This window comes from Nylanderia fulva, unplaced genomic scaffold, assembly GCF_048542155.1.
Source record: "Nylanderia fulva isolate GAGA-0341 unplaced genomic scaffold, ASM4854215v1 Scaffold36, whole genome shotgun sequence".
Lineage (NCBI taxonomy): Eukaryota > Metazoa > Arthropoda > Insecta > Hymenoptera > Formicidae > Nylanderia > Nylanderia fulva.
Window position 1 is genome coordinate 251,505 of NW_028190433.1, and position 25,807 is coordinate 277,311.

The 25,807-nt window shown below is 29.9% G+C and overlaps 2 protein-coding genes across 8 annotated transcripts; one reads left to right on the forward strand and one right to left on the reverse strand.

Moving 5' to 3' along the window:
* Positions 1 to 1,225: 1,225 nt before the first annotated feature.
* Positions 1,226 to 23,186, forward strand: MRP (Multidrug-Resistance like Protein 1). Of its 7 annotated transcripts, none has more exons than XM_085485300.1 (23): positions 1,226 to 1,594; positions 2,768 to 3,061; positions 3,362 to 3,499; positions 3,718 to 3,831; positions 3,983 to 4,182; positions 4,637 to 4,657; positions 4,750 to 4,935; positions 5,122 to 5,755; positions 5,977 to 6,123; positions 6,227 to 6,311; positions 6,403 to 6,602; positions 7,024 to 7,525; positions 7,621 to 7,629; positions 8,203 to 8,380; positions 8,489 to 8,618; positions 9,120 to 9,339; positions 11,673 to 11,893; positions 16,201 to 16,381; positions 16,473 to 16,581; positions 16,665 to 16,791; positions 17,113 to 17,635; positions 17,743 to 17,989; positions 18,144 to 23,186. In XM_085485300.1, exons 1-23 carry the CDS (start codon positions 1,550 to 1,552, stop codon positions 18,256 to 18,258), a joined length of 4,626 nt encoding a protein of 1,541 aa, XP_085341426.1. In that variant the 5' UTR covers positions 1,226 to 1,549; the 3' UTR covers positions 18,259 to 23,186. The 7 variants fall into 7 exon arrangements, with proteins under 7 accessions (XP_085341426.1, XP_085341424.1, XP_029178319.2 ...); XM_085485298.1 differs by lacking the exon at positions 11,673 to 11,893 and adding an exon at positions 12,565 to 12,785 and having other exon boundaries at positions 1,227 to 1,594; XM_029322486.2 differs by lacking the exon at positions 11,673 to 11,893 and adding an exon at positions 15,150 to 15,370 and having other exon boundaries at positions 1,227 to 1,594.
* LOC114946070 (putative lipid scramblase CLPTM1) lies at positions 22,445 to 25,692 on the reverse strand. Its single transcript, XM_029322485.2, has 6 exons — positions 25,516 to 25,692; positions 24,637 to 25,209; positions 24,440 to 24,557; positions 24,164 to 24,367; positions 23,900 to 24,037; positions 22,445 to 23,809 (listed from the first exon to the last, which is right to left on the reverse strand). Exons 1-6 carry the CDS (start codon positions 25,636 to 25,638, stop codon positions 23,049 to 23,051), a joined length of 1,917 nt encoding a protein of 638 aa, XP_029178318.1. The 5' UTR covers positions 25,639 to 25,692; the 3' UTR covers positions 22,445 to 23,048.
* Between the last annotated feature and the right edge of the window lie 115 nt (positions 25,693 to 25,807).

The window sequence follows — 25,807 nt, forward strand, 5'->3', positions numbered from 1 at the left end:
TATTAATGTTGGTAAATAAACGCCTTTAAGCCAGCGTGTATAAATTAAGAGTTTAACTAGGCTCTGTAATATATAAATATAAATTTAACATATATATAAGATAGGCAATAAGAGCCAAATCGCGGATGACAGTGCGTTATTCTAAACGAAACTAAATTTTTTCGTTAGAATTAAATACCTGTGCACAAGGCACCAAATTTTTACTTGGACACGGCCAAGATATAAAATTGGAATAATCTCTAAGAGATTATTCCAATTTTATATCTTGGCCGTGTCCAAGTAAAAATTTGGTGCCTTGTGCACAGGTATTTAATTCTAACGAAAAAATTTAGTTTCGTTTAGAATAACGCACTGTCATCCGCGATTTGGCTCTTATTGCCTATCTTATATATATGTTAAATTTATATTTATATATTACAGAGCCTAGTTAAACTCTTAATTTATACACGCTGGCTTAAAGGCGTTTATTTACCAACATTAATATATATAACAGAGAAAAGTATAGAATCGAAAGGATCTGAATAGCTCAGTTGGAAGAGCAGTCGCCCGGCAAGCGAAAGGTCTCGGGTTCGATTCCCGATTCTGCGACTTTCGGATCTATATTTTTCTCTCGCACTTTATTTCTTTAGGGGGAATAGGGGATACATGGAATTAAAAATCTCTTGTAGAGATTATTCCAATTTTATATCTTGGCCGTGTCCAAGTAAAAATTTGGTGCCTTGTGCACAGGTATTTAATTCTAACGAAAAAATTTAGTTTCGTTTAGAATAACGCACTGTCATCCGCGATTTGGCTCTTATTGCCTATCTTATATATATGTTAAATTTATATTTATATATATTAAGTTATTATCATTTTATAATTATGCAATTTTTAACTATATATATATATGTATTGTTTGTTCATAAATAATAGTTTGCAATTCATATAAAAGTAAGATATTTATCAAAGATCTTTTTGTTGAAACTCGCGTGAGAAGCTCAATTTTCGGGGAATTCGTAATCGCTGAACATGCAAAGATCGATTGCATCGATAACATTTTCAAGAGAAAGAGAAATTAGTGGACTGTCAAGTATGACGTGCACGTGAACGCAAGTGCGAAAATTGGCGCGTACGCGCGCGCGACTTTCCCGCCCAAATTCGAATCGGCGTTGCGCGATTGGTCGATCTCGCTCCCCGCCGCGTCGATAGCTCGATACCTATTGGGCGAGCGATTATCGGCTACTTTCACTCACGTTACACTCGAAGCACGGCCGCGCGCGACGACGTACGACGACGACTCGTCTATCTATACCGCACTTCCTCGCAACCGCGTTTATTCTCGTTCCGGACGCCTTTAGATGCCTTTCGGAGCGACGCGTCGCTCGCGCGCATCACTCTCACAATTCGCGGATTCGCTGGACTCATCGTCATCGTGTGCCGTAGTGTAGTGTGAATCGGGGCGATATCCCTTTTCGGAGAAGGTCTACGCGATTCTCTGGTCGACGACGCTCCGCCTTCGCTGCGAAAACGGTTCGGTTATTAAAGCCGGCCAATTAAATGTGTCAATATGGAAGATCAAATGATGGACGAGTTTTGCGGCACCAAGTTTTGGGTGAGTGAAATCTAACACCGCTCTTTGCTCCTTCTTTTACCCTTTATCTCTCTCTCTTTCTCTCTCTCTCATTTCTGGTTATTCGTATAACGGTTATAAGCAGCCGCATATTTCACGAGCATCATCATTTTTCTTTGAGATTTGTCGAGTCACGTTAAATTTAAGTGTCAATAATATCGGTCAGTCGCGTTTAATCCGATATTTTTGTGTTTATGTACGCTTTTGTCCTCAAAAGCTACGATGCTGAATCGGCTCGTAACGTCATCCCGCTTTCACCCTGTCATTTTACACTACACGCACACACCTTCCATGAATGACTAATAATAGAGTCAATAATGTGTGGTGCAAGGAAATGTCATTTTTATTGTTGCGCGATGTCAGTTTATCGAAATTGTAAAAAAAATGTTGGAGCGCACGAAGTAAAATCTTGGGCGCCTCGTGAACAAATATTTGTGCTCGTTTATCAATTGAGATCTATATATCTGCATTTTATTATCTTGTCAAAGACAAACACAATTACAAGCGTAAGCGAGGATGCTTATTATACCTTATACAGCAAACAACTTTGTGAATTATCGAATTCATGGAATTCGCAAAGAATGAAAATGTGCCTTGGCAAATAATTAATGCAATAATTAATGAAAAAATTCTCGATTTTTAAATATTTTATTAAGAACACAATCGTCAAGTTTCTTTTATGGGAATACGAAAAATATGTATTGTGATGGGGAAATTAATATGGTCTGCGAGCATATTATATAATGTTGAAAAAAATTACAAAGATAAGTCAGCAAAAAAAAAAGAAAAAGACAGAAAAATCATTATCAAAGTAATTGAAGAGTCGACTCGTTTAACTTTGTTTGCCGCACATTGTTGTGCAATAGTTTAATTTCCTGAATGCATCAAATGGAGTGATTACTGATATTATCAAGTCTTCTCTTCCTTTTTTTTATTTGTCTATAGCATTTATATAGTATTAGTACCATTATCACTCAGTTCTTTTTTGGTTCATGTCTTTTTATGCTTTTTTTAGAACACATACCTTAGCTCATCGAAATGTTTTAAATATTAATAAGGATGTGCCGAATAGTATTGCTTATTTGCAATGCTGTTCTAAAAATTTTGATATAACAAAGATTAATATGCTTGATCTAAAATTTCTGACTGTTCTAGGATGCTAATCTAACATGGTACACAAACAATCCAGATCTAACAGAATGCTTCCAAAAAACGGTATTGGTATGGATACCATGTCTATTTTTATGGGTATTCTCACTGATGGAAGCATATTACCTTATAAATAGTAAAAGAAGAAATGTCCCGTATACATGGTTATTTATTTCTAAGCAAGTACTTACAGTAGGATTAATTATAATTTCCATAGTTGATATAATACTGGCAGGGTATGCTCATCATACGGTCTACAGTGTAGATTATTACACACCATTTATAAAAATTATTACTTTTGTAAGTACATTTTATATAATTAATATTTTAAATATATTTTTTATGTAGCTATATAATATGGATTATATTTAAAATAAAGTATTTTATATAAAGATACGAAAGAAAGATAAAGAAGAATATAAGTATTTTAAATAAAGATAGAATATATTTTTAAAAAAGTATATATTTTTTAAATATTTTTATTTTTTCTCAAGTTGAAAATGTTTATTATTTGATTTTATCGCACAATACAAAAAAATCATATTTATCACACAAATTGTCTATATATAATGTTTAATTCAATTTATTTAATTATTTTAGATATTAGCATCTATTTTAATGATATATAATAGAAAACGTGGAATGCGGACATCAGGTCTTTTATTCCTATTTTGGTTTTTCCTTGCATTATGTGGAAGTGTACAGTACAGAGTTTCTATAAATGATTTAATTGATGGGGTATGTTGAGTCTTTATAATATTAAAGCAATTAAATATTTGAAATGAATGTATCTTAAATGTATACATATTTGTTAAGAATATTTTCTATATAATTTTTTTATAATTTTTTTTACATTCCATTTTTATCACAATTATATCATATATTATTAGTCTTAATACAAAAAGTTGTAGTTTTCAGATAATAATTTATAGTATAATAATTTGTTGTGTTTTTAGAAAGAGTCGTCATCTCTATCGATAACTTATATGACCAACTATACAATAGTTGTGATATTGTTTGTACTTAATTTTCTGGTCGATGCAGAGCCTAAATTCTCCGAATATCCTACGGTAATTTATCTTATATTGATTATATGATTGCACTGATGTAAAATGTGCAAATTGATATTGTACGATACATAAAATCTTGAAATCAATTATTTTGAAAGTTTTTAGTATTTGTAAACAATTTTAAAAATATGTATATTTACTCAAAACTCAGGTTGAAACACCATGTCCAGAGCAAAGCTCTTCTTTTCCATCAAGAATTCTTTTTGCGTGGTTCGATTCCTTAGCATGGAAAGGTTTCCGAAAACCGCTCGAAACATCCGATCTATGGTCCATGAATCCAGAGGATATGGCCACAGAAATAGTGCCGAAATTCGATAAATATTGGAATAAAAACTTGATAAAAACAGATGAGTAAGTTTACTTGAATCTCTATACTCTTTAGAAATAGATATTTGCAATCAGTATGATTGATTAATGTGTGTGTGAGTTGTTTTTTTTTAAATATATATAAAGAAATCTAATGCAGAAAAATGTTATATTAATACTAAATATATTTGTATAGTAATATTGAATACAAAATACTCAGGTTAACGAAAAGATACATTTATTCACAGACATGTTTATTCAATTTCTAAAGATTTATTACTTTAAACACATTTTATATATGTATCTATATATATATGTATGTATATATTTTTAGAATATATTACTATATTATTTTATTAGCTAGTATGTAATTATAACAGCATCATATTGTTTGCATATATCTTATTAAATTTATATTATAAATATAAATATAGAGAAAATATATAAAATCTTGATTAAAAATTTTTTAACATGTTCATACATTTCTTGTGCTAACAAGGTTGGTTTGGACTTACTTTAGGTAGGATGTGTCGTATAATGTTTTTATTTTTATCATAATTATTCAATCTAAATTATAAGCATATACAATAGATGTTCTTTATACACATATAGAGTAGAAAGTGCAAAAGCATCATTTCGAAAAGCGTCTGGACAAGTGGATTTTAATAGCGGCCGAAAAAAGAAAGTTGCTTCCATCCTACCGCCTATCTGTAAAGCTTTCGGTGCTACATTCATGTTTGGCGCTTTCCTGAAACTGATTCAAGACGTTATGACTTTTATTAGCCCTCAAATATTAAAGTAAGTACATTTAAATAATGCGTAACATAAAAAAATGTGATGTGATTTATATCTAATTTAGACTTTATTCCGTCTTCTCGATTTATTTTATGAAACATAAATAATATAAACAATATTTTTACTAGAATGTTTTAATCGCTTACTTACATAACATGTATATTTATAATGTGTTTTTTTTTTGTTTAGGCTCTTAATTGCTTTCATCGAAGGAGAAGAAGAAATGTGGAAAGGTTACGTTTATGCCGGATTACTTTTACTTACAGCAGTACTTCAAACGTTAATACTATCCCAATATTTTCATCGTATGTTCTTAGTCGGATTGCGCATACGTACTGCATTAATTGCGGCAATTTATCGCAAAGCATTGAGATTGTCGAACGCAGCTAGAAAGGAATCCACACTCGGTGAAATAGTAAATCTAATGTCTGTAGACGCCCAAAGATTTATGGACTTAACCGCGTACATAAACATGATATGGTCGGCTCCTCTACAAATCGCCTTAGCTTTGTACTTTTTATGGGAGATACTAGGACCGGCGGTGCTCGCCGGCTTAGCAGTTATGATCATTCTTATTCCCGTGAACGGCTTAATCGCGAACAAAGTGAAAACGTTACAAATCAGACAAATGAAGAGCAAGGACGAGAGGGTAAAGTTAATGAACGAAGTACTTAATGGTATAAAAGTGTTGAAGTTGTATGCGTGGGAACCTTCATTCGAACAGCAGATACTTAAAATCAGAGTCAAGGAAATCCAAGTATTAAAAGAAGCGGCGTATTTGAATGCTGGTACGAGCTTTATATGGTCGTGCGCACCCTTTTTGGTATGTTTTGAATAATAAATTTATATTGAGGCTCTCTGAAATAGAAATTCGTTTTGTTTTTCTCTCTTTTTTTTATTAAATTTATCTCTTATTATATAATTTTTATAATAAAAACTTCGCGTTCTGCAATTTTCAATTTACCTTATGTAAAATATATTTAATTATATATTTTTTCTCCTTTTTTTATATATTGTCTTATTCTTTTTTTCATAAATGTGCAGGTATCACTGGTATCTTTTACAACTTATGTACTTATAGACGAAAAGAATGTCCTAGACAGTACAACTGCCTTTGTTTCGCTCAGTTTGTTCAACATCTTAAGATTTCCACTTTCTATGCTGCCCATGATGATTGGTAATATAGTTCAAGTAAGTTTATATAATTCAAGCTATCTTTTTATGCAATTACAGATATATATTCAGTTTGTTTTATTTTTTACTAATAATATTATTTATGTGATTTTGCATTTAGGCTTATGTCTCTGTAAAACGCATCAATAAATTTATGAACATGGAGGAGTTGGATCCTAATAATGTACAGCATGATCCATCAGAAGGTAAAATAACATTTTTTTTTAATAAATGATCATTCTTATATGCATAGTGTATATAATACATTTGTAGTAACACACAATCACATTAATTTAGCTCACGCGTTAGTAATTGAGAACGGTAGCTTCTGTTGGGACAATGAACACATTGAGAGACCAATACTGCAAAATATCAATTTCCATGTAGAACAAGGTCAATTAGTAGCAATAGTTGGTACAGTGGGATCAGGCAAGACATCCCTTCTATCTGCTATGCTTGGCGAGATGGAGAAATTAAATGGGAAAGTAAACACAAAAGTGAGTATTTTATTTTGTTAAATTATAAATATAAAGTAGAAGCAAAGAATAAATTTCTTCTATTTTATAAAAATTATAATATAGTAAAATTAAAAATATATTTACATGAGTAGATAGAGAGAAAAAGAGTTTAAACTTCTTTTTTTTCTTCAAATATAAATTGGAAATGTAACTGCATAAATGTACATTATATCTCGTGTTTTTTTGTCTTCTAGTAATGATGCAGGCCAAAATATATATAGATGAAATTATTAAATTAAAACAAAATTGAAAAATTGTGTAGTTTGTGTATATTTTTGTACATTTTTAAAATTAAATAAATAAAAATGAAATAAATTAATAAATTAATTTAAAAAAAGATATAGATTAGAATCTGGAGATTTATTTTTTAAATATATTTTTATATATTTTTCGTTTGCAGGGCTCGATTGCATATGTCTCTCAGCAACCGTGGATACAAAATGCCACTTTGCAGGACAATGTACTATTCGGAAAGGCCTTAAACAAATCGATATACAATCGTGTGATCGAAGCGTGTGCATTAACCCCGGATCTCAAGATGTTAACTGCGGGAGATCAAACAGAGATTGGGGAGAAAGGCATAAATCTGTCTGGTGGTCAAAAGCAGAGAGTGGCCTTAGCAAGAGCTGTATATAACGATTCGGAAAGTTATTTCTTAGACGATCCTTTGAGCGCGGTAGATTCGCATGTAGGAAAACACATATTTGAGAATGTGATAGGTCCGAACGGTCTGCTGAAGAAGAAGACGAGAGTACTTGTTACACATGGTATCACGTATCTGCCAGAGGTCGATAATGTTATCGTTCTTAAAGATGGCGAGATAACGGAGAGCGGAACTTACAAGCAACTGTTAGAGAAAAAGGGCGCCTTCGCAGAGTTCTTAGTGCATCACTTACAAGAAGGTATCTATTAATAATAATTCAACTTTGTTGCGCGTATTTTTATTATTATATCTATTATAAAATTTATTGTTATATTTTTTTTTCATGGATCTAAGTTGGAAATCGTAAGTCCGCGAAAAAGTAATTACAATTCCTGTTCCTATTTCGTATATGCTTGCATAATACAGAAATATTTGCTGTCATATTCGCTTTTAGTATTAGATTTATTGTTGTCCATGAAATACTTTATTAAATTTGAAGTCCCTTGTGTCTTGAACATTATATGTTTGCCAGCAAAACAGTAATAAGTATTGTTCAGTTAGAAATAATAAGTAGTTATCATTATAACTAGTTGTGATTTAATGTAAACAGAAAAAAAGCTTTGATAAAATGGAATTTTTTAATGCATGTTGCGTGCACTTTATTGAAATTTAAAAGATTCTTTAATGCAAGTGTTTATATTGAAATTTTCTCAAGTTATTAAACTGAAATGTTTGAAATTTTCATTCTGAATACGCATAGATAGATGGGATTCTAATTTAATCCAAATATTAATTTAATTCTAATTTCCTTTTAAATTCTAATTTAAAAAGTACGCATGACAATTTCTTAAATTTTTTCCCATTTTTACATTAATACATCTTAATGCGAATGAGGTTGTTCAATATTCTAAGATCAATATGACTAATTTGAAACAGTGCACGTTGATGAAGGTTCCGAAGCAGATTTACGAGAAATTAAACAACAACTTGAATCAACAATAGGAGCAGACGAGTTACAGCAGAAATTAACTCGAGTACGATCAAGAATATCCGAGAGTCTAAGCGAATCTGGTTCTATGACTGATAGAAAATCGCTCAATGGTTCTTTAAAAAGGTAAAGTAGTTTTCAACATATTTTGAATTTTGTAAATATAATAACAGGAATTTAAGTACATGTTTGATTATATATTTGATTATAAATAATGTATTTATGCGTGAATAGGCAATATTCGACAGAAAGTCAACAATCGGCGAATTATTTGCATAGCAATAGTATGATAGAGAAAGAGGGACCGAAATCTAATAACGTCGGGGAGAAACTAATAGAAGTCGAAAAAGCGGAAACTGGAAGTGTATGTATTCTGTTGATTTTTAGAATATACACGAAACACATATACACGAAAAGAATTTTTCTTTATATTTTATCACAAAATTAACTATAAATTTTATCATGTTCTTAATAAGTCAAAAATTGCCATGCTACATGTTAAAATTATCATGATCGATTAAGCCAGATTGAAAATGTTATGTTACATTGTAAAATTTAAAGAAAATATTTTGTTTATAATTTTTTTGACATTTATTGAAAACACTTAAATAATCATAAGTTTTTAACATGGTTTTTAATATATTTTAAAATTATTGAAATTTTACTATATATTGTAGTAAAATTAATCAAACATTTTATATTTTATTGTAATCGATTTATTAATATTTTTTATTGTGAGTAACTATTAATTTAAAAAATTCTTATAAAATTCTTCTATAGTGTAATTCTATATGTATATAAACAATTTTTTTAATAAGAAAAAGAGAATTGCTTTTTATACTTACGTATTATATTTCTCTACTAGGTAAAATGGAAAGTGCATTCTTACTATTTGAAATCTATTGGATGGTTCTTATCGATATCAACGATCGTGATGAACGCGGTCTTCCAATCATTCAGCATCGGTTCAAGCGTTTGGCTCAGCGTTTGGGCGAATGATAATCTAACCATCGTGAACGACACAGTCGACACGGCGAAACGAGACATGTACCTCGGAGTATACGGTGTACTTGGTCTTGGACAAGGTATGTTTCTCTTTCTCTCTCTCTCTCTCTCTCTCTCTCTCTCTCTCTCTCTCTCTCTCTCTTTCTCTTTTTTGTATGATACATTGATCTTTTGTCCATTTGACAGATAGATCCGATTAGTTATTGTTTAAAACTTCGCGTTTACACGGGTGCGATTCGTTGAATGCAACGAAAGTTTCGTTTGATTGTTTGATCGATCAAGTAAGGCAAAGAAATGTTCGATCCTTTCGTTTTTTGATTGATGAGACACTTTGAAACTTTTGTAGCGCCCAATGGAGCGCACTCAATAAAGAACGTTTTCGGTATTCAGGTAAGCTTATCCCTGCCGCTGCTACGTGTATTTGTATAAATATCCCTTCTTTTTCTCGCAGACGGTAATTCATTCAATATAGGCAATGGCACTTATTTTTGCTCGTCATAGTATATAGTGATTTGAAAGGCATGTTCCCTCACAGATTACACATTATTGGGATAACTACTCTTAACATAGTTTTTTTTAATAGATCTGAAACTCCATTGAGCTGAATTTTTAATAAATCATAAAAACTTCGATTGTGATTTAACTACTAACTCTGGTGTAATTTTTCAAAAGTGTAATTTTTATCGTTTTGAATTATATGTTTATTTTAGCCAATGTATTTTGTACCCGCTACATGTTAAAATTTAAAAATTATTAGGATAATTTCTTAAAAAACCAAACGAGTGTGGTTTGCTGTGTCTACACTATTCTAATATATTAATTAATTACTTAAAAATCGATTTAAAATTAAAACCTTTCAGTAGTCATGTCTTTGATTGCAAGTGTCGTAGTGATAATTTTTTACGAATGATCGCTTCCTTGTTATTGCATGAAAAATGTTTTTGTTTGAAATGCTTTTCATGCAGATGCAATTTGCATCTTTTGTTATTTTTTTGTTTTAATTTTTTCTTAATCTAATTTTTTTACGTGAAAAAGATGTATCTAATGATTATATGAACAAAGAGTGGTACAAAAATAATTGATTAACGCATTAAAATAGTACAATCATTGAATGTGTATATGTATTTTTTTGTGATTTTTATAGTTCTAAAATGATACAGAGAATAAGAAAATTTTCATTGTGCTATCAGTTTTATTTGCTGAACTTTAATCGGCTAAACTGTAAATCGTAATGTTCTGTCTATCTTTAAAGCTTACTTCGAAAATAAAAGAAATATAAACTATTTAATAATATGTTATTATCCAACATCTAATATAAGCATGAAGTAGAAAAAGAGAAGAAAGCTTGCTATCATCAATGTGTTTCAAAATAATAGACACAGGAAATCAGTATGTATAGATTAATAGGCTATTTGAATATGAATACGCGCTAAAATTCTTAATTAAAATTGTTATGAGATAAATTGTAATTGTAAATTAAAAACTAAAAAGTTCTTATTTAAACACAGACCAAAATTTACACTGATTTCCTGATCAGATAATTGCGTGTAAATTAGGATGACTGTAGAAAGTTTAGTATTTAACGTGTGTTAATTTAGAAAACAGACTTCAGACGGAGAGAGATCATTTGAGACATATCTTATTTGCCAGTCGTTTTCTTATCATTTTTCTCCTTAGTTTGAAACTAGACTCTTATCAGTTTTATGTATTTACGTTTCAATTTCTATTCTAAATAAGAGCATACAATTTTAATATTAAACTTACTCGGATTGCTTATCGTACATATCGTAATAATAAGAGACAATAGACTTAATTTGACAGTCGAGTATGTGCATCAACATATTCATATATTTTCTCTCATGATATATTTATGTCTCATTATTTACTTAGATGATTGTATGCAAACTTTTGCGTATCGAGCAAAATAAGACAGATTTAGAATTGCATATACTATAGCAATATTAGCAAGACATACTACTTGAAATATACCATGAATTTATTTCCATCTCAAGTCAAATAATTTAGCTAGATTCGCTTTTTATGTTTTGTCATTAATACATTTAATAGCATTAATGATTAATGCCACATTAATGTAATTAAATTTCTGCTATATTAATATGATTACATTAATGCTATATTAATATAATTATGTTTCTGTTTACGAAACAAATCTAACACTTAACACATCACACATTTTTATCTTACATAATAAACGCAGTGTAACATTTGAATTTAACGATGTGCACGCATTAACGAGTTAATTGCTAGTCGATAAAAAGATGTAAAGTATAAAAATAATTTTTTTCTTATAGTGCTATCAGCGAATCAATAGTAAAAACAGATTTTTTTCTGATAAAATATGAACACGAGATAAAATGCTATATTTTTAAATCAATTTTACATTAAATTTCAGCCATTTTTGTAGTGCTGGCGCAGACAGCATTGGTTATTGGATGTCTGCGGAGCAGTAAACTTCTGCATTCAGAATTATTGTTTGCCATACTGCGATTACCTCTAGGATTCTTTGACACTACACCGTCCGGCAGATTATTAAACCGTTTTGGGAAGGATATTGACATAATAGACAACATTTTACCTCCAAGTATTAGGGCTTGGTTGTTTTGTCTAGCATCGGTATGCGAGAATTTAGTGTTAATCTCTTTCTCTATCTCTTTCTCTTTCTTTCTATGTGTATTTCACATATAATTTAATGTATAGCATAGGCAGAATCATATTGGTCCACCAATCGATACAAATATGATTAATTAGCACTGACGAATTAAAAAAGAGCTTTCATAAGTGATCTTTTCTCACAAACAGTTTCTATTCTTCATTAGTGACCGATAGATGATGATTAGAAGCGCATTAGTGATGAATTAATAAATCAAACGTAATTGCATGGAATGAATTAATTATGTAATTAGCAACATTATGTATGTTTTTTCACAGTATATAATCTTGAACTAGTTTTCGTACGATTTCTTTTCTTATTATTATTATTTTACACTTTTCTCTTTTTCCCTCTCGTTTATTTTCTACATATATTTATTTATATTTATATATATATATTTTTTAATTACATTACACCTCAATTCATGTGTGACTGCAGTGAGGAACTTGCATATGGAATTAGATGAAGTGATGAGCAATTATGAAAATGAACATTGCCGATTATATGAAGTCCTAATATATATCTTTCTCGTTCATTCGAAAACGGCGTATTATTAATCGCAAAAGCATAAAAAATCTGATATATAATCTGTCATTTTATCCGAAATCAAAGTTGATCACCATGATCGTTGTAGGCGTGACGGTATTCGCAATGGCGCTATTCCTGGCTAAAGGGACGGTAATCGCTTCTAGTCGTCTCTTCGAGAATACACTACTCAACGTTCTTCGCAACCCAATGTCGTTTTTTGACAGAACTCCGATTGGTCGAATCCTTAGTCGACTTGGTAAAGACATTGATATCGTTGACAATGTTCTACCACTTATTCTACGTTCTTGGATCACTTGCCTCTTTTCGGTATGATATTTTCATGTAACTCTACGCACATTAGTACACGCATAAGTAATGATTCTGACAGTTATTAATATTACATCTCTTTTTACTGTCAAATATATTTGCTACAGTTTTGTATCTCTTTTTATTTTAATTTAATCGTATATTGCAAATTTATTTTTTACACAGTATTGTGATATAATTAATCCCTTATTTCTTTTATTATACTTATAAATGATTCACGTTTTACTTCGATAATTTATTTTATATATGGTATTTTAATTTAAAATAACTATCGATAAGTCAATAATTTTGTTTCCTTTATTTTCTCTCTTTTTTATATCACGTGTAATTATTCTGAATATTTAAGAAATGCGGAGATACACTTGAAAAGATGCGGATTCATAATAACAATGTACTTTATCAAATTTGTATCTGATCTTTTTTTATTTGAAAATGTGAAAAGTTGGAGTTATTATATTTCGATTGAATAACAACGCTTGAAATTTTAGGAAAAAACTACAAGACAATAGTAATATGTCGTTAGCTTGTCGACTAGGTGTATGTACATGAGCACGGGTAAGCTACTTTATATGTATATGTATATAAGTTGTTGCAATCAATACAATATGATGGATCAACGAATGCATGTAGACATGAAAGGATAAAAAGTGTTCTCAAAATGCTGCTTACTTGACTGCAATTTATATTGAATAGCATAGCGGTTTACCTGTGCGTTTGTATGTTCAGCCGATGAGGTAACAACGTATTCTGTAACGATTACTTAATTCTTCAATCTGATTTTTTTTGTAAATTCGAAAGAAATGTTTCTGCTAATGATATTCGTCTTTTCAAGTATATATCTAGAGCGAGAAACTTTGACGGAAAGAAACATCATGTATTTGTCTACGAAATGCGATTAATAAGTAATTGATTTTTAACAGTGTAAAAAAAGAAATACTTGCAAAATTGTATTTGAGGAATTTTTTTTTATGAAAAGAACTTAACTATTCTTTTTTTGTTATTTTATAAATATGTAAGATGTAATTTATTATTCAATGAAACGTGAATGTGTTCCTATCGGATTTTATATCACATTGTGTAATATCACATAATATCACAAAATTTATTAATCGAATGATAATTATAACAATTTATAAATTATTTTCTTTATTTCAAGGATTCTAGGATATCTTGATGTTCTTTTTCTTCTTCTTGAATGTTAATTATTAATAATGTTCATTTTCATTTATTATTATGTGTATATGTATGTGTTTTGGATCTGTGTGTGATATCTCAGAGATGTTACCGTTACATAATAATAATTTTTTATATCGGCTCAAGATGGGAATTTGCTTAAAAAATCATCATTTTTATATCGTTTTACAAAATCCAACGTAATAATTTTATGTTGAATTTATTTTACATTTATATTGAGTTTTTTCAGTTATACTGTTTGAGAAGATTATGTTATTTTTTAAACCTTAATTTAATTCATCTCTCATATGTAATTAATTTATAATTAACAAGGATAGAGAATATATTGCTGTGAAGAACCAAATATAATACTTAGCAAATTTGCTAAGATGAGAAACAATTTTAGGGGGGGGTAAAGGGAAGAGGAACTTAAATCTCGATTTGAGATTGTTTCTCATCTTATTGTTAGCGAATTTGCTAAGTATTATATTTGGCTCTTCACAGCGATACATTCTCTATCCGTGTTATTTACGATAAGAGCGTTCTAGCCATATTATTTGTTAATTTATAATTATTACATATGTATAATTATAATGCAACTATACATAGTAGTAGTAATCAGCGAATGGACACAATTATACCAGTAATATTCGTGTACAGAAATGATTTTGCTTGTGCTTGTTGATAATGCTTACTCTCTATATTTGCTTATATAACATGTAATTGCGGTTCTGCCTTCTAGTAATATATAATTTTTTAAATTTATATTTCCCATTGCTATATGTCTGGTCACAGCAAACTTCACACCTTCGCATAACATGAGACAAAAACAGTAGTTTAAGTTCATGATATTGCAGATGCATTTCAATATCGAGCAATATTACGAGCAATAAAAAAATAAATAAATTTCTTATTTCTTGCAGCTTATTTTGTAATTTATTAAAGAGAACAATTCGTGTTGAAAAAAAGTTTAAACACAGAAAAAAAATTTAAATATAAAAAACAGCACTCGCAAAAAAGGAAAAATTTTTCTTATCATGCATATATCTTGCTCAGCGCATATATTTGTTTGTGAAATTTTTAATTGATTGATATTTATTAATCGATTGATTTGCGTGATCAATTTCACAAATCAAATAAAAAAAAAAAGAATGCGGTTACAATGAAAGTTATCCATGTCTGATGTTGTAGCGATGGCGAGCTTTTTCTGCGATTTGGCACCGCAGCTGGGCTGTTGGTTGGCTGCTCGTCAGATGCACATAGTGATGCTGCGTGCTGTGATGCGTGCTCCATTGACCTTCTTTGATACGACTCCTATTGGTCGTATTATCTCCAGGTTTGCTAAAGACGTGGACATACTGGATACATCTCTTCCTCCACAAATTTCTGATACCATCTATTGCCTGTTCGAGGTAATCTTTTCGTAACAGAGCGCAGAGAATAATCTGTTGTTGGGATTCTTATCATTGCTTTCCCATTTATCTTCTCAACTTCATCCAGGATTTTCCATATCATTCATCTTCAGTTTCCATCACTGTGCGTAGAAAACATTACAGGTTGCAATCAAATATAATAATTTTTGTGTAAAAAAATGCTTGTGAATAATGATTATGGTATTAGTATACTGTACACTGAATATCTGTGTGAACTTGATTTTCACTAGCTTTAAAAACTGGTGACAAATTTTGCGAACAAATATACATTTGAAATATATGTGAAATAAATGTGCTGTAGAATATTTAAGTATAATTGTGTCCGTTTTCGTAGAATGACTGCAGTCGATGGATTACTACCATAGTATGTCAGTAGAAGACACTAACAGAGTATCGATTATGATTAAAAAAAATATATTTTTGACGTTAATGCTTATATTTGTACTTGTCTAATGCATAGCAATATAATCATATTCGTGATACATGTTAGTGGGCCTATAAAACAACTTTGTCAATTTGTCTTCTTGTTTTTTATATAAACAACTGCTGTCTATAAAAAAAAACGAGTGCTTCTGCTATAAAGTTTTGCATGTGATTATCATCTCTTTATTTATATTTTTCTTATAGAAATGGTTTATTCGATTAATATTTTTGTTGATACAGTCATCACACACATTTTAGATATTTTCCTTTTGTTCTGATTAATTTATATTGCATTACAGAGATATTATCACACCTTACATTATACATTATACGAAAAATAATAAAATGTACTTTTCCAATGTTATTAATAATTGTATGCATTACAGGTCATAGCCACTCTTGTTGTAATAAGCTACAGTACACCTATATTTATCGTGGTGATACTGCCAATAGGTGCGATTTATTATTTTATTCAACGTTTTTACGTTGCGACGTCGCGCCAATTAAAACGATTAGAATCTGTTTCCAGATCTCCTATATATTCGCATTTTAGTGAATCGGTGACCGGTATGTTCTTATATACATATGCATACTCTACAATATATTGCTCATTTTTATCTCTAAATATTAAACAATAATCTGTATATTTTATTTTTAGGTGCACAAATAATTAGAGCATATGGCGTACAAGAACAATTTATCCAAGAGTCTGAAAATAGAGTAGACTTCAATCAAGTGTGTTATTATCCTAGTATTATTTCAAACAGGTATATATCAATGTAAAATATTCAACAATTTCTTCTATACATAATTTTTAGTTTAATTATTAATTAAAATTGATATGTTGTAGATGGTTGGCCGTGAGACTGGAAATGGTTGGAAATTTAATTATATTCTTCGCAGCATTGTTTGCTGTTTTGGGTAGAGATACTATGAGTTCAGGACTTGTCGGTCTATCAGTCAGCTATGCCTTACAAGTAAGATATCGTAATAGATGCATACATGAATTTCTCAAAAACTGACATTATTCATTAGCTGAAGTACTAATTGTATGCTTTGATTAAGAAATTAAGATTTTTACAAATAAGTAGTTTGATCAGTTTGGTTTCTGGAAGGTTGAAATTTAGTGATTGTTCATATATATATATATATATATATATATATATATATTAATGCAATATTATATTAATTAAAGCTAAATTAAAATATGCAAAACTCTTAAAGAATTGTTATAGTTATTATGCATGTCGAATATTTTGTGAAGAAAGATTGCAATTTACGTTCTTCTGTTACATTAGATTACCCAAACCTTAAACTGGCTGGTACGTATGACATCCGATGTCGAGACCAACATTGTCGCGGTAGAGAGAATAAAAGAGTACGGAGACACGAAGCAGGAAGCACCATGGAAGAATACGGAGTATACGCCTCCGAAAGAGTGGCCTATGAATGGTCGTGTCGATTTCAAGAATTTTCAGGTTCGCTACAGGGAGGGATTAGATCTCGTGCTGAACGGTTTAACGTTTAGCGTGCACGGCGGTGAGAAGATCGGCATCGTGGGCAGAACCGGCGCCGGAAAATCATCCTTGACTCTGGCGCTCTTTAGGATAATCGAGGCGGCTCATGGGAAGATCTTGATCGACGATGTTGATATTTCCAAGCTGGGTCTTCATGATCTGCGTTCGAGATTGACCATTATTCCGCAGGATCCCGTATTGTTTTCCGGAACACTGAGAATGAATCTGGATCCTTTCGATTATCATAACGACGAGGAGATCTGGAAAGCGTTGGAACACGCTCACCTAAAATCATTTATAAAAAGTATGTTGTAGTATATTTCTGCAAGTAATCTTCCTTTAGAATATTTTCGACAACTCTACAACATACTTTGGAAAATAATCTATAATTTGTTTAATATCTCATTTCAGACTTGCCAAATGCTCTTTTACACGAAGTCACTGAAGGCGGGGAAAATTTAAGTGTCGGACAACGACAATTGATCTGTTTGGCGAGAGCGTTACTTAGAAAAACGAAGGTTCTCATATTGGATGAGGCAACAGCCGCTGTTGATTTAGAAACGGATGATCTAATACAAACTACCATTCGCCAAGAATTTAAGCATTGTACAGTTCTTACAATAGCTCATAGACTCAACACTATTCTAGATTCAGATAGGTATGTGTTTAAATGTTACATCAACATTTTTTTTTATAACGGATTTATATTTTTCCTATTACATTAATGATTAGAATTATAAACATTTTTTATATTATTGACTTTTGTTAATAATAAAATAATAAAAATTATAAAACAAATAAAAATGTTTCAGGGTGATTGTGTTGGATAAAGGTCTGATTGTTGAATATGATTCTCCAGAAGTGCTACTTCGCAATCTATCTAGTTCTTTCTACAGTATGGCAAAGGACGCAGGTCTAGCTGCTTGAAATGTATATAATAATGATTCTTTTTTTAGCAGCTATACATTATTCACGAGCCAACGTTCCAATCAAAGGAAAGCCGTAGAACAAACAACGCATAGCCTTAGTATGATACAGAAAAACTTAATTTGTAAAATGGTAAAATATTTCTATGCAAAGAAAAGAAAAAAGGTGAGCGTTTAGCGCAATCGACGATGTAATATATATATCTCTGATTCCTCCTCAAAATTGTTGCCAGATTTTATTCTATGAGGAACTATTCTTCCCGATTGTATCGTCGATTTGCGATATTATATTGACTCCTTATATTCTAGAATAAGTTTTGTAGCTTCTTTCATTACAAGCAATGCGACACTTTATTTGTATTTAGCTAATTTAATTATTTATTAATTATTTCAAAATTGAAACCGGGCAGTTATGAGGTGGAACTCCCGCGTGATAAATATGTTAGCATTTTGGTAAATAGAGTACAAGTAAATTATTTTTCATTATTACTCTCTTGTACTATATTTCTCTTTCAACGATCTATCTTTATCAATAACCTATGATTAAAAATAATATAAAAATATTACAAATATTTTCATGTGAAAATATTAAATTTTTAGAATTATTTCTAAAACAATGTTTAATTAATGTTTAAATAATATAAAAGATATGAACGAATTATCTTACAAACTATAAGTTTTAAATAATTTTTGAACAACAATTTATTAACGTAATGTTTGCAAGAAATAAATCAAAGTTTACTAGAATTTTTAAGTTCTTAAAATATTTGAAAAAATAGAGATTTCACATCTAACAACTTCCGGATATATATATATATATTAAATTATATACTCATTAATATAATTTCAATTATTAAAGTAAGACTATAATGGCACACAAATATGTATGAGTGATCAATAAAAGTGTGTTCACTCAAAAAAAAAAACTAATAAAGAGCTCCAATGCATCAGTTTAAATCGAGCTTTTAAAAATATTGTTGTCGTATTGCTGCTCTATAATAACATAATATTCAACATGTGTTCTGTACATGTGAGTGCACATGAATTTTTCCCCCATAAATTATATCTTTTATTAAAGAATATGCATTTTATTTTATTTTTTTTTTACATCTAACAATCAGTCGCAATAATGATATAATTTATTTTCACTGTTACATCACACAATGTGATATAGATCAAGGCGAAATGTATATTAATCCAATATCTGTTACATGCCTACCTATCTATCTACCTTAATAGAAACTGGTACAAGTTAATTTTAAGCCAGAGTTCAGTACCACTTATGTATAATGGCGCAATATCTTATTTTTATAAATCGCTTGCTATAAAGCGAACAATGCTGTTAAAAATAGCAATTTCAATTCAGCATACATTTTGTATGCAGCACAAGTATTTAGAAAAGTAATGTAACATCACATTTTACTGTATATATATTTTATCTCTTTATAAAGTTTCATGCATTATCCAAAGTATAGTTAAATAACATCTCTGTGCCTATTTTATAAAGAGTAGAGAGAGAGAGAAAGAGAAAAATCGCATTTATCGAGGATTCCTATAAATAATACTAATTCCCCGCATACTTTTTTTGCTCTTCAACAGTTTACTGGCATTCATAAGTCAATTATATTTAAACCAGTGTTTTTAAAATTCCCTATAATTTTATATAGTGATCAAAAAATCACGTATGTACTAAGTGTTTATATAGTATTTTTGATTCTTTAGCCTTATATTAGTATTAGATGTTTTTGAAAGTATTAGTATAAAAGTGTACTTGCTTTATGTGTTTTTTATTTGTAAGAGAGGCTGTTTAAAATGAAATTATTCTTTTATAATATTAAAATTTTATTACTTAGAAGGGAAATACTGCACAGGATATAATTTAATATTTATGAAAAAGATGTAAAGAATTTGTCCTTAAAAAAAAGAAATTTAATTAAGATAATGATGAAAAAGAAAGTAGTATTAAATATAATTTGTATAATGGTAAGCATATATGAGATATGTTATAATATATGCAATACAAATTTTACCAGCACATTAATTTGATATAACTTACATAATTGCTACAAGCCTTTTTCACAAAACTACAAAAACACATGTGACATTAACTATATTAAATCATAATTTAAAAAATGCTTTATATAGATTGTTAAATTTTAAATTTAAATAACGATATTGAGTATAGTTTATTACGCACCCGTCATTGATAAAATTTACATGTAATGTCAAATTATATTTTTTCGTCTAGTATTATTACAATTTGTCGTTTTATGAAATTTGGCTTTGTGATGGTATCTTTATACGACACTTTATCAATAATGCTCGTAAAAACTTACCTTCAATCTCTTATAAAAACTAAAAAGAAATTTCTTGCCATCCATAAAATTTTAGATAATGCAATAAAATATTGCAATTAACCTTCGAGTCCAGCGTTGAAATAAATTACTATTTAGGATATATAGTTGACAAATTTCAAAGAAAATTCGACATTTTTAAATAAAGATTACTCGAATTAAATTTTCTAACTTGAAAGAGTTGTACAAAATTAATCATTTTCTATGATTTTATATACCAAGAAGAAACGCTAAATTATATATTTGCGTTATTATTTCTATTGTCAAAAATGTATGGATTAAATTAAACATTAAATTATTTGTAACTTTTTGTTTTAGAAAGTTACACATTTGCAATTAAATTCAAATTCAATTAAATTATTTCTTTTTAATCTATTGTTGAACTTTGAACTGTTTGGACACATATAGCGATAATTACATATTTTTATTTTCGCATTTGGTATTTAAATCAATATATATTCCGATACTAACAAAATTCATATATCGGTATATATAAATTTTCATATAATATATTAGTATAATATTATAGTATTATTAGAGATAACATAAATATTAAAATCGAAAAAATGTGTGTACGATATTTCTTTATAATACTAGCTTCAATTTTTTTGTCTTGATTGTCGAAATATCTTAGATATATATAATATTAAATATAAAAAGACCAGGGAGAAAAAATTTTATTCTATATTGTATCATACGTGCACAAAGGAGCTTTCTGACAAATATGCATATTACACGCGAAAAAAGTGCCTTTTTGTAAGAAAGAAAAAAAAACGAAAAAGAAAATAGAAAACTACGTATTGTTCATAGTATAAACATAAATCACAGAAAATATCAAAAAGTGTACTTGAGTTTTTCCATTCCTTTATGTATATAAATATATATTATTCTTGTAAGGAAGATTCTTTTCGCATAGAATGTTTACTACTGTTATAGTTTCACAGTTCGTAATTACTGTAATTTAATACTTTGTAATTTACTGTGCGATTTAATACGAGATAAATTTTGTATTTGTTACGTTTAGTCGTTCGCGCAGAAAAATGATATAAAATAATACAAAGAAATATAAGCGTTCGATTTAAAGCTTAAAGTTTATAATATAGATTCGAATAAATATACTCGTTGTTTTGCGTTTAACGTGTGTTTTCCTATCGATATAATGTAAGAGTGAATTTTTCTCCAAATGAAAACAATTAATATTCTTTTAAACAATTATAAACTTATTGAACACACGTTTTACATTAAATTTCCTTCTTTTTCACACGAGAAATAATAAAATAACAATTGAGAGGATGATTTATTTATTATAAACGAGATAATTTTTATAGTCCAATCTTTCTAAATAACTTCTCCATATTACGTTACAATATGTAAATCACTATATTTCTTTCGAACATTTCTCATTTTCTTATTTTTTTATTTTTTATTAAAACTTTACATCGCACATTAGCGTGCAATGCTGCTCATGAATTACACTATAAATCAACTTTACTCAGAAACGAGTACCTACAATATGTAATAAATGCATATATATAACAAATGTATATTGTCCACAAAATAGAGACGTAAGTAATTTAATTATACAATTACTCTAACAAAATATAAACTATAATGTTAAACATATGTTCAATGTATTTGTAATACTAATGTAATATATAATAATAATAATAGTGATAATAAATATGATTTTATGTAGAATCTCCAAAATCAATGCTCTCGAATTTTCTTAAAAATGATACTAGATGCATCTTTATGTACTTTCATAAAGCATCGTGACGTAATAAAGAGGAATACGAATTTATCTGTTATAAAAAAAATAATACACATATAAGATATGTAATAATTAAACTAATTTTATTTCGTAGAGCAACATCTCGTCCGATAATATGATTATACTAACATTGTCTGAAATCGTCATACGCATTAAGGTTCTCATGTGTGTTTGATTAAATATCGAAACTAATAGGATGATGTTTTTCGCAGTATATTCAGTTGCGAATATTCACTTTACAGTTAGACATTTACACGAATGTCAAATGCTACTGAGCATACAATCTACATTTATTTTTTTATATAAGAGATTATGAGATATACATCATGAAAGCTCGTTTGATAACTTTGATCTTTTCGTAATACATTATTGTTTGTACATAAATTTGCATAGAAAAAGAATCGAGACGTTTTCAGCAGAAATTGTTCGCTATTTTGCTTCACAATGCACATCGCAGTATGCTCATATAGCATATGTGGATTCGGAAACTTCAATAGAATATACATGTACACACACACATACACACAAGTATATGCGGAAATTTGTATAAATAAATGTAAATGTGTGAAATTATATTATTTTGGTATCGGACGATTTTATTAATTCTCGGAAACAACGCAGGATATAACGTATTTATGTTTGATGCTAAACTTAAACATCACAATATTATTCGTTCTTTTTTGCTAGCTCCTCTTTCGGACGATCATTAATTGCTACCTGTTTCTTATTCTCCGCCAGTTGTGCTTCCATCTCTCCGGAAAACCCGAATTCATTCACTCTAGTATGATCGGTCTTGTATATCCATCTTTGGTACAAAAATATGCAGAAAACAATATCGTCGCGGAAGCAGCCGATTCTATACAGGGTTGGCATTTTTATCACAAATGCAAAGATATCGTCGATGAACGTATTCAGGAATTTGTACGATAGCATACGCCACGGAAGATGCGCGACGCTCTTCAATTTGTAATTGATAAACAACTGTGGCGTCATCATGATAAATCCGAAGGTCAACAAAAATCCATATAACATACTGAGAATCCAAGAATACCATCCCTTATGTTCCAAGTACATTAAAGAATAAATCGCGTATCCACCTAACAGAGGGTACAAAGCCCATGAGAGATATTTAAAGGCAAGTCTATCGTATTCCTTTGTAGAAGACTCCACGTATGATCCCTTATCTTGGAATGATATCTTTGGAAAGACTCCAAGTACTTTCACTTCTCTATTGACGTTAATGTCTATAACTTTGTTTATCTTCCATACTTCGATGCATAAACCTATCGCGCAACTGATGCGTACAACTGTGTTCGTCTCGTTGTCCAGAACATAAAGAAGAACGACGAGAGACTGGAATACATTGAAAAATACAGAACGAACGGACAGACCTTCTAAAGACTTCCGATTATTCCAAAATTGAATATCTAAAATAAAAAACGTTTTATATTATTGTAAATGTATTTTTATTATTTGTTATTGATATGTAAAAGGAAGAAATTTGTTGAATTACCTACCATTTTTAAATGCTAAAAATTCAAATACACTATGTAAAATTGACACAATTATAGTCAATCCTAGTAGATATGGATTTGTTTCCAGTAAAGTTTCCTTTAAGGTATCTTGATCGTTATCATCCTCATCAGAGGCTTCTCCTAAATAGACAATGATAATAAAAGATAAAACGTGGTTGCAATTTTTTTACATAGTAAAATTATATATATATGTATATACACATGTGTGTGTTTTATTATATATATCATTTTAAAAGTTTAACATACCCATAAGCGATGCTGTCCATTTATTTCTACCAGACTGGGCTGCATAAATTTGCCACTTAAATAATGAAAGTGGCTGATAAGTCAATCTGAGTTCTAATTGTTCTACAGTATTATTCAATGGCTGATAATCTCGTTGCATATTCCAGAAATCATTCGTATATATTATTGGCTTATATGCATTTCCACCAGGTAAGAAATGTACATCTAAAAGAAGAACAAAGTGTCAAGTATATCCTCAACACATTTGCATATTATAACATAAATATAAATTCTCACATTCATCCAATGGTTGCGGTACTTGGCCAAACATCCAATTAGTTTGATCAATCACTAAATTAACTGTTAAATTTGGATGCCAGTGTGACACGTATTCTTGATCCATCAACTCAGCTTTCTATAAGATTTTATACACAATTAACATACGTAATATAATTTATATAATAGAGAAATTTCAAAAATTGATAATAACATACTGCTATCTCCTCTTTACTAGCAGTACTTTCACCAGTTAATAAGTTGTGCCTCTTCTGATATCTAATTCTTTTAAACTTGTTTAACATTTTTCTTGAATAGGACATATAATCGCCAGCATAAATTCCTTTGCCCGCTTTGGGATTTGGCGATTTTCCATTTTTTGTTATGTATATGTGAAGATAAATAGAGCCATTTTGTTTTAAACGTTCTGAAGGAACAAACGAATATTCAAAAGTTCTGGACCCATCCTGATTCGGTCCGCTATACCAATCTCCATAAATCAGTCCTTCTTCGAACCAAATTAAGGCTCGTGGATCATTGAACTGTTTAAAATTTTCAGCTTCTGACAGGTAAATACTAAGATCAAACAATGTCCCATTGGTAAATATATTTACAGCTTGTGAATGTGTATCACTAATAGCATTGGGAGACTTGGGATTATTATCAGGGCGTCTAAATAAGCTACTAATAAAATAAATTATAAGGGCTCGTATGATTAATGATTTTGTTATAGCAAAGAACGATTCTAAACGTGATGGCTGGGGCTTTCTTCTTTGTTCGTCATTTTCTGCCTGTAAGAAAAATTTCAGAATTACAATCACGTTTTGGATCAAATATTTCGATATTTCTATATGTATGTACGTGTATGTGCGAGACTAAAAAGAGAGGTACTGTAATATTTTTCTAAATTTCAATGCCCACAATTATTTCACGATATATCACATTTCATAAAAAATATGTATATTTAAAGAGATTCTAATGTAAACTCTACGCGTGAGTGTGCGATGTCTTCAATTGTAGAGACACAATTTTTTATAAAAAAAAAAAGGCTGCCAAAAAATAAACGATAAATGTATAGTAAAGATAAAAAGACGCACGTTACTCTCGTCGATATTTTGTTCGGTTCTCGGAACGAGTTCAACGTCGGATTGGCTGTTTTCCATGTTTTCTGTAACATTTGCTTTCGCACTGTCACGACAATCGTCTCCAGTAACCACCATCTTTCTGTCGGAGGATCCCGTGCCTGGTTGTGTTCAAGCATAAACAAAAGAAAACATAAAAGAGACTCAGACGGAGCACGAAGAAATTTATGGCGAAATCAGCTGTTTGCGTCATCGACGTGTGAACTGTCAAGGGGAGTTTTCAAGCAGGCGCCCAAAATGGACGATG